General features: G+C 44.9%; 3 protein-coding genes and 1 non-coding gene across 4 annotated transcripts in view; 2 read left to right on the top strand and 2 right to left on the bottom strand.

The window, feature by feature from the left end:
* The window catches only part of cox2 (cytochrome c oxidase subunit 2), a 783-nt gene extending 676 nt beyond the window's left edge, over positions 1-107 (top strand). The window contains exon 1 of the mRNA in view: positions 1-107. This exon is cut by the window's left edge and continues 676 nt beyond it. Coding sequence (YP_007516925.1) covers positions 1-107 — 107 coding nt within the window.
* Positions 108-1,156: 1,049 nt separating this feature from the next.
* orf136b (hypothetical protein) lies at positions 1,157-1,567 on the top strand. The gene has a single exon. The coding sequence runs from the start codon at positions 1,157-1,159 to the stop codon at positions 1,565-1,567; it is 411 nt and encodes a 136-aa protein (YP_007516924.1).
* Positions 1,568-3,565: 1,998 nt separating this feature from the next.
* On the bottom strand, positions 3,566-3,868 carry orf100c (hypothetical protein). The gene has a single exon. It carries the CDS (start codon positions 3,866-3,868, stop codon positions 3,566-3,568), a length of 303 nt encoding a protein of 100 aa, YP_007516923.1.
* Positions 3,869-8,281: 4,413 nt separating this feature from the next.
* On the bottom strand, positions 8,282-8,363 carry trnI. The gene has a single exon. It is a non-coding gene; the product is annotated as a tRNA-Ile (tRNA).
* Between the last annotated feature and the right edge of the window lie 1,637 nt (positions 8,364-10,000).

Below are 10,000 nucleotides of genomic sequence, written 5' to 3'. Positions count from 1 at the left end.
GAACTAATCATGCCTTTACGCCTATCGTCGTAGAAGCAGTTCCTAGTAAAGATTATGGTTCTCGGGTTTTCAATCAATTAATCCCACAAACAACAGGGGAAGCTTAACTTAAGCGGAAATGAAAGAGTAGGGTGAGGGATAAGGGGGGAAGCCACTAAATGGAAGGCTTCGCTCGCTCTAACGCTCGTTTAGTAGACAGCGAGTGCATAAGCCTTTTTTGATTTTATAGGGGCGAGTACTACACGAGCTCGTAAGTCAAGTACTACACGAGCGAAGGAGAGCGACCTCATCTTGCTTGCTTCTGGCGAAGCTTCTAGAAGGCCCACCACTTCATAGGAGCGATAGCGAAGCCGTATAAAGGCAAACAGCCCGTATAGCTCGCAATAGCGAGCCTACTTTTAGCTTTTTTTACTTTACCGCGGGACCTTAGAAAGTAAAGAATATCATCAGTAAGAGTGGTTGCTATTGACTTCTCGAGTATGCAAGGCCTTTTTTTCGTCTTTTTCGGCCTGTTGGTACTTGTCGAATTGAAACTCGATAATCAGAAGATTCGCCAACATTACCTATTTTATTAGTGGATTCGGGGCAACCCCGGGGTAAGTACGTGATTTCAAATTGCATGTTAAATATGATCCTCCTTTTACTGTTAAAGTACCATCTCCGCCTTTGCTATCTATGCTTCCTGGTCGCTAGACTCATTCTTCTACTTTACTTCCAGCTACTCTGCTCTGAGCTTAAGAAAGGTTCAAAAGTAAGTAGCTTTGGTTGCCGCTAAAATAGGATGTGATTTTTGTAGTTGTGAATTCCAGAACTGGTCAATTCCCCTTCTCCTTTCGGGAACTCTCTTCTCTAGGGATTCCTATTCTATTTCTATTGACTCTTCGCCGTCTACAACACAAAAAGTTTTGGTAACTTACTTACAGATTGTATCTTAAATAAAAGAAAGATCAACATCCTTTAAGCTAAGACTAAGGAATGGGGGGAACACTACCGATCCCGAGACAGACGACGAAGCTACATCGATTACAAAAAAATCCAGTGGTGGCAGACCCTTTCCCGGCCCCTACAATCAAGCAACCTCACCAATGTGAATGAAAGAAAGGGCACCACATACATCTCGACTAGTTCGTGCCTGCGGAGCGAACAAAAACCTATTATGAATTCAGATTCCGACTCCGAAGTCCGGATATTTGGTTGCTTTGTACTCGACCCATGTGGTTCGGCTTGTTGGGCCACCTCACTTAACCAAACATCTCCGAGAAGAAGTTCTACCAGATCTACAGCACTTGCTGCTTCATGCCCGGTTGCATCTTACTCTGCTGGTTCACCTTCGAAACAGGTCTCCGCACCTGAGACACATCCTTCTCCTGTTGCTTATTCTTTTTCCTATATTGTGGTGGCTTATTCAGCGAGCTGGAGCTCCTACTGTTCCCGCGCCAGCTTCCACTCTAGCTCCCTTCGGCCTCGAAGATCATCAGGTTCCATCCAACTCACTCTAGTTTCTATGTTAATTGGTTTTGTACTTCTGCATGTTGGGAATCAAAATAGAATAAGATTTTCTACTTGACTTTATAAGTGATCAACTAGGTTTTTAATCCCTCGCTTACACTCTTTTGGGCTAGGTTATGTAGGAGGTCGTACATTTCACCAGACTGTGGGACAGACACGTCCCAAAATCCGTTCTCCCCCCTTCTGGTTATAATAGACCCAGAACCCCTGCATACCTTTTTTCTACCAGAAGGCCTCCCTGGCTTCTTATTTAGGTTCTATCTTTTGTAGATTCAGGTCTGGAAAGTACCTTTGCCCTGCCTGATGCTGTAGCAGCTTATACTGATGCGTTGTATCCTTACTCGGCTCGGGCTCTTTTGATTGATTCCAAAGCCTAGGATCAAGACTTTCGTTCCTGGTTTTGGTCAGAGAGGGCTTTCAACCTAGAATTCCTGGGCAAAGCATTTTCTTTTCCAAAGAGTTTCAAACCGCGCAGATAAAGCATCCGATTCAGCACCCGACGAAGCAGACGCTAGAGCAGCTACTAGAGAATCCGCAGACGCTGAAGTCTCAGCCGAACAAAGGCAGTCGATACCACAGGAGAATCAACCAAATCCATATCATAGGAAAGCAGAAAAAGAAAAGCTCTATCCTCCGCCGATGAATAAGTAACAACAAGGGTTGGCGGTTTTAGAACATATTAAAGAGCAGCCATAGGATGAAGCAGAGTAAGAATAAGAAAAGGAATGTTTAGGCTTTTTTGAACCAATAACAAAGAAAGTGGGTAGCAGGTGTGGTGTAGTAAAAGGGTTTCGAAGCTTGTGAGGATTCAGCTTCCAATTGAGTGTGTTAAGTATAGACTTTCCACATACATAAATAGGGCTTTTTAGCCATTCGACGTTTTGTCTCTTTTTTTCCCAATGCTGCCAGAAATAGAAACAAGCGGCTAAGCCCCTGCTTGATAAAGCAAAACAAAAATGCGGGTAGCTCGATCGATCACATACATGGCTTCGATTGGTTTCGGTCTAATCAATGTATAGGGGTCCACCTAATCTTTCCGCAGGTACGATCTAGACGACCACATTCCTGTTGGGCTAACTCGCCCAATCAATCCAATGGCTTCGCCCGTTCCAGTCCCGTTAGAGAGATCCAAAACTGGATATTCGGAGCCTATCGATCCCGCGTCTATTCGTTCTCTGACCAGTTCCATATACAGGGACCATGTGCCACCAATAGCAAAACAACTGGCGGCCGAATCCAATGCCAGTCCCAGCAGTGGACTCCATTGACCGAGTATAGGCGCCATTCCGCCCGCCCGGATTGGTTGTTGCTGTTGGGAGACTGAGCTTTATTTTGATATGATGGAAGAACCCCCGACGGCTAGGCATTTTGTCCTCCCCCCTACCGGTGCATCAATCCAGCGCATTTAGACCTGTCCTAGCGGAATGGACAAAACCCTATCTTGGTTGGAGAAAGCCAGTCCAGAGAGTCTGGTATTTTGTTGGTAATTCCACTATCACTTGAAAACTTTAAGAAAAACCTCCCTATGAAAGCCCTGTTGATAGATTCAGGCAAGCAAATATCAGACCTAAACCCGACTAGCTTCAGTAGCCTCCCTCTCTAAGCTAAGAAAGTATTAAACTCGTTCTTTCACTCAGACTTGCTCCTGCAGTGGTAGTCATCGGTGGCATATTGCCGAGAAGCGTCATCCTCGTTGATTGGGATAAGTTCTCGATTGGATCGGATCAGAAATCCATTTTTTTATTCGGTATGGATAAAGATCCAGTCATGAGCGATAGTTCCAAGGACAGCTGACTACCGCTAAAAGTCAGGAAAAAAAGGTGGATGGATGAAAGATAAGTGGGACTTTCAAGCAAGGCCGGCATGGGCTACGCGGGCCCCTAAGACCGTCCAATATCTTATATCGATCTTGGTTCCGCGTATCGCGCTTTATCGGGTGAGAGCAGGCCCAAAAGATGAGAACCTGCCCACAAGATGTAGGTGCCATTTGTGGCAAAAGCGAGGAACGAGTGACCGCACCCTTGTCTAACGGATTGGGCTAAGAGAGGGGGAAGAGTTAGTCTTTCTGCCATCGATTACAGGCAAAGCACTTTGTGAGCATATATATCTGGTCATCCCTTTCATTTAAATTAGGAATCTCACATCCCGATCTCTTTTTCCGCCTTTCGTCTTTCCAGTCAAGCAGTGGTTCCTGCTCTTGCCTCTCTATTCTATGTCCGTTGCTTGTTCCCTTCTCTTTCACCATGGAGATGTGATTACAAGATTTGGATGCCAACAATCTCGATAAAACGCACTGTTCATGCCAATACACAAGGGTGACATGAAGAAAAATATCAAAATTTCCCGGTTTTGATACCATTTTATTACTGACATGACGAAAAAGAAGCGAAGTGGACTTTCCCTTGAACGAACGATTCTTCCTTTGTTGAGATAGAGTCGACAAACTAAGCTAAGCGTTTTGACATTTTAAAAAAGAGGATCCTAAGTTCTCAAGATGGGCGTATAACCAGTTTTTACTTTTTTGAGGACCTAAAGCGGGCATTGATCGATAGTACACCTTCCTATTCATATTCTTTATTCCAATTTGGCTGGTTCACCCGCGTTGAACGTGACGAGAATAGCCTTTTCCAGCATAACCACCGGCTTCTACAGTCTAGCTGGAATCCCTCCCCCCTTCGGGGTCGAGTTACTTCGTTCCCTTCTTTTTTTGCCAATCAATATCATTTCATGTTCCAACCTGGGCATTATGGTGGAGACACCAGAGATCACATCTGATCCTATGATCCATCCTGAAATTCAAATTCATTCTTGGTAGGTTTCGCAATCAAACCTTCCTGGGCGAAATGGGTTTAGTCTTTCCTCCACCCAGCAGCAGCAGATTGCGCGGCACCTCGCGAAGCTATCCATTCTAACCTGTCTTTGCCTAGCAAGATACGTCTAGTTCTCCCTCCGCTTGCCTATCTCAGTAGGAAATTGGAACAGTCTCCGATTTCAAAGGCGAAGCCGAGGGGGTCCCATTCCAATGAGAATCAAAGGCAATCGGGAACGGGTTTTCATCCCCCCTTTTTGTTCTCGTCTAAGCAGTCGGCCCAGTCTCGTACATACAAGTAGAGATCTTTTCTTTGAATTTCTTTAATATTGATTTTATACTTAATAAATTTGAATCCGTGTATATAATAATATTGAAAAGAATAACAAAAAGCAGTCTCTTATATACTTTATATACCGAAATCCAACGCCTATTACGAAGCGCCTGAGTGAGATTACTTAGCATGCACTGAACTACGTAGAGCCAGAACGACCTATCACCAACTTCAATGATTCACTTTGAACAAAACAGCACCGAGCAGAGCTTAACGAAGACCTGTGCCTGACGGATCTTTCTCCGATGATGAGTCTCTATTGGAATGGACGGTAGCTTCAGACGATGCGCCCCTCTTCGCCAGATGGATCAGATGTAGGTGGCCTGGAAAAAGAAGTTCCGCTCTTCTCTCTTGACATGAGACTAGGTTGGGGGAGTTTAGTGAGCGAGGATAAGAGTCGGTAGCTGTTAAAAAGAATCAACAGGTCCTCTTAGGTATTGAAATCCAATGGGATCAAGAGCTCCAGAGCAGAGCTAGGAGTTCTATGTCTAGGTTGAGGAGTTTTTCTTCTTCTTAATCTTAAAGAAGGGAGAACTGTTATGAAAACAGAAAGGTACAGCCTGTTGGAACACAAAATAAAAGGAAAGGACTCAATGCAATGAGGGGGAAGACCCACTTAGAAAGACTATGGTATAGAGGAGTTCTTACGGTTTAACTACAAGATACAAGAAAAGCCCTTGCAGGCAAAAGAAGGCATACCAACTTCAACCCCGGTCAGTTTCCACACCTGAGGACTAATCCGGATATTAGCTAGTTTTGGGGAGATGGACTGATTCATCCTTGGTTCTATAGTTGAAAGGTATGTATGGTGAGCAGATCATAGGGGAGTCTCTTTCTTTCTCTTTGGCTGTGAGGGACGACTAAGCCAAAACCATTAGCGAAGAAAGAGGAGTTTCGCTCGTTGACTAGGAACCGGAAAGACGTCAAGGAGAGACGAGGCGTTAGCACATCAGTGGAGTCGGGAGAGGTTCATGGTAGAGCCAAGGCCAATCCCCTTTTGAAGATGTTGCCTCAACAGAAAGAGAATCTGGAGAAAGGAAGAGGTTATTAACCGTAGGAACTGATACCGAAGGATATGGGTTGGCTTACGGCTCGATTAAGCAGTTTCATTTCACAACTAACCTTTCTTTGTCTAATAGTTCGGAAGGGACCCCTATAGTTAAGAAAGATCCCCCGGCATTGGAAAACCAGTCCATTTTATTTTTACTTATTCATTGTTCTTAATGCCATAGAAGGAACTGCTAGAGGTCTTTCATTTGCTGTGAAAGAATCTTACTCTCTCGATGAGACATCGGATCTGACTTTTCCAATGAATACCAGAGATCTTCTTCAAAAAGAACTTAACTTCTACCCCGGCTAATTTCATCCAAGTGGGAAAGAAAGAACTGTTACAGAAGGAGGACGTTAATCATTAACCGCTGCTAGTGCTTGAGAATAAGCTGCAATCTAACTCGAGCAATTCAATTTCTTTTTCATGTCAACATGTCCGCCTTCAAAATAAAATGAAGTGAATCTACGAGCGGTAGGGATAAGATAGCCACGAGCAGTAGATAGAGAGACAAGGTTTACGTTAGCTAAGCTGGCATCAGTCAAGGGATTTACCACAAAAAGCACTATGCAAGCTAGGAGGGATTCACCTTTTTGGCCTAAGGCATGGGGTTCGTCACCGTTCCTTCGTAACTCTCTTTGCTTTCTTACTGTCCCGTTGTTGCAATAACCGGTGCTTTAGGAAGAGTACTCGTATCAGCCCTTGGCATATTCCATCCCATCTTTAATCTCCTTTCCAGTGCGCCAAGCCAATCTCCTGTCATTCCAGTCAGTGAGATAAGAGAGGTAAGAGAGGACTGGAAATCGTTATTCTATTCTCTAGGATGAGGTTATTTGATATCCTGAGTATATGCACTGTGTGTCAATACCCAGGAAGGAGATCCGCTACGGATAAAGAGCCACTCGAGGTATAAGCTGTGACACCCAACCCAGCTGAGAGAGAAAAAGCATGTCAGTCAGGAAATAATGAAATAAGGGTGTGGTTAGATTAAGTGCCAACGGCAGGGCTATCTTTTACGTCACGCATGCTTAGCTAATTGTCTGAGCGATGCTTACTCAGCTCTCATTCTCATAGCTATACCGAACATCTTTTGCACTGTATTTCGCGACATAAGAGCTTTGTGCAAGTGAAGAAAAAGTAAAGAACGTGGATCACACCCGTATTGAATGTTAATGTGGACAGGTCAGAAAGGGCGTAGCAGCAGCAAAACAAAAGACGGTTGAATCTTGGTAGTTGTGGTCGTGACAGGCACTCGGGCTGACAGCCATCTTAGTGAGGTAGTATATTTCGTTGAAGTAGCGGGTCTCCCCCATCTGGTACTTCTCGTTCTAGTCAACGAAGGAACAATCTTTCGAGGAATAACCTTTTATGTAGTTGGACTACCAGGATTATTCAATAGTAGTAGGTTCAGGATATCTAATACTAATAAGAAAAGGGCTTCTTGTCGGCAAATACCCAGTTTCTCCCTTCTCATCAACGTATTTGAAGCATTGATGAAGGGTGGAAGGTACCACGCTGTGGATCCAAGCAGGAAGTTTAGGAGGTGTCACCGTCAATCACGTAAGAAGTGACCTCAGTCTTCAGATCCCATGTTTGGCACACACAAGAGACGAATCTTGCCGATGGCTGCGAGTCGGCATTGTACCCCGGAATAGTAACCTTGGTCTGACTTAGCCGGCTCGTAGGAATTCATTCCAAGATCGGCTAGGGCCCGCAGTGGCATCACGTTGATGGAGGCCCCAGGGTCGATCTCTACCCGCGGTAGCCTTCTTTCTTTCGCCGATGTCACCGGTGAGAAAAAGAGGCCGCTTATGTATGCTTCTTCCTGTCCAGCAAGATGTCTTCTGTCGAGAAGGTTATATCTGCACTCTGGACTTTCTTCATTGGTGCTTCCATGTACTCATCTTCGATGCTTTGAACTTCCACCCTGTTGACATGTAGGGCATACTTTTCTTTGCTTCCTACTACTAAGCTTTCTTCCTATCTACGGTAGCTGACGCAGCAAGACCCGAGGAATCAGATACGGATCTTTTTCAGTCTCTTTCGCTGGGGCAAAGCAAAGAGGGAGGACTTTCGGAAGAAGGCGTCGTCCGCTGATGATCTTGAGGTTGGGAGGCAGGTCAGGGGGAGAACTAATGCTTGTGGATAGCCCGCTAAAACTCCTGACTTAGGCTTTCCCCCCGGAAGAGCTGATGCTACTTACTAAGATACTTCCGTTAGTGAGGAGATAACTATAGGCTTTAGCCCAAAGACAGAGTCAGGGATTTCTTAACAATCGAGTCCCTCCTGAAATAAGACAAGACAGGGGGTGGAGTGAGCCTAGAGTAGAATAAGACTCCCTCTTAAACTCTCAACTCATACCAGGGCAGGCAGGGAAAGACTGAGACTACCGATACCGAGCCGGGGTTGATGAAAGATCACAGGATAGATACCCTATGGTTTGGTTGGTCTCTATGCCTGCTTCACTTCGTAGCATTAAGGGGACAGTGCAATGAGGGAAATCGACTAGGAACGCGATGTCTTCCCATAAAATGAAGAGTGGAGGGGACTTCGACTGCCTTCTTGTATCGGGTGAAGAGAAGGGGGTGGTAGGCTTAGTAGGGCTCGAACCTACAATATTACCGTTATGAGCGGTACGTTTCAACCAATTAAACTATAAGCCCCTACGGATCTCTACATGCAATTCGCTCACTTCGGGAAGAGTGGACGGAAAGAGGAGGCCTTTGCTCTATCTGCTTCTTCCTCTTCCCAGGAATGAACCATTGGATAAAAAAATGATTTTCTTCTTTGTTTGTATATATATTTGTATATATAAATAATAAAATAAAGATTAAGCAAGCGGCCCTTTCGTGACTCAAACTGCCGGTACGCTTTCCGGCTCGCAACGACTCAAACGGGCGGGGGCTATCTATTTGCTTGCAATGCGGGCTGTTCGCCTTTCGGATTCGGAAAGGGTTCGCCTATTTGATTTTGATTCAAAAGGCGCTACTAAACTACTCTAGTACAGCTAGTGTTAGTAGTACAACAGAATGCCGTTCACCCCGCAATCCCTTCTTCTTCAAGAGCTCCCTATTCTCTAGCAGCCCCTTCTTTCACAGCTCCTTCTCAAGCACTTGCCATTGTCTGGAAATTTGCCTTGCCCCATTCTTCGATTATTGGCGCATCAATTCCTTGCCTTTGCTCTCATTGCTGCTGGAAGTCCAGTCTTTTAAGTTAAGTGAAATCCCAAAAATGGAAAGTAAGTAGTCATTGTCGGGATGGAAAGCTACTCTTCAACCACTTATTTAAGCGCTATGCACCTAAGCTCAGTCTTTCTGGCAGCTATCTTGCTAAACCTAGATTCTTGCTAAATAGTTCCTTTTTCTTCTCTCTTTATGCTCGAAATCGTACTCATTCGACATCGAATTTCATGGGCTGGGCATACCTTCTTTAGCTTAGCTCATTTTTCTCTTTCTTTGACTTTGAGGAAGATCCCACGAATCGTCTTCTATCGACATCGTCTGCTTACTCTTATCGTACGCTCTTCTTACCCAACCCAAATCGTCTGGTACTTTGTCCGCTCTCCCTTTCCTGGTGAAGGAGAGAGAGTTTTACAAGCTGATGCAGCTAAGAAAGTCTCGTTGAAAGCAGGAACGAAGACTGTGACGACTATTTGAACTAGTTTCAAAGGCTTGATTGACCCTTGGGAGTGAATCTGGCTAGGGCGCCCTCGTAAGGCGTAGGGTAGGGATTTGAAACCGGAGGCCTCTCCTCATCTAGTTCTTTCGTTACGCCGAGAAGAAGCAGAAAGAAGCTTGGAAGAAGAGATGGTCAATCTTCTCTTATGGGCGAGACTGCTAAAAAAGAGGCTCTTTAAAGCCAGAACGAGTCCTCTCTTGCGGGAGGGATAGGCGGGAAAGGGGGAGGAGGTCTTCAGTCACTCCGTTTTTGAATTGGGTCACGAATGGTATTCGATTTCTTTTAACAGCAAAAAAGCATTCGAACTTGGGAGATGCGAAAAAGAATAAGGTTCTTTTTTATATTCCTTCTTCAAGATAGTACGCACAGGTGAGAACATCCCTAATCGAATGGCCTAGCTTTGCTTCTTCCTCTTTCTCTGCTTCGGTTTACCAAAGGGGGTGAGGTCGACCTTCTTTCGGTGGTACCTTTTCTGTCTAGCTCGTTCTCTTGGTCAAAAGCCACAACTACTCCTTATTGGCCACTAAGAATCAGAATCGCCCGGGATGAGTGAGAGCTAAAAGAAAAGCCTAGCGGCAATTCCCGATCTTCTCTTGATAGAAAGATCATATCAACACCGAAG

Source organism: Glycine max, mitochondrion (genome assembly GCF_000004515.6).
Source record: "Glycine max mitochondrion, complete genome".
Classification (NCBI taxonomy): domain Eukaryota; kingdom Viridiplantae; phylum Streptophyta; class Magnoliopsida; order Fabales; family Fabaceae; genus Glycine; species Glycine max.
This window is presented reverse-complemented; position numbering and strand designations above follow the sequence as displayed.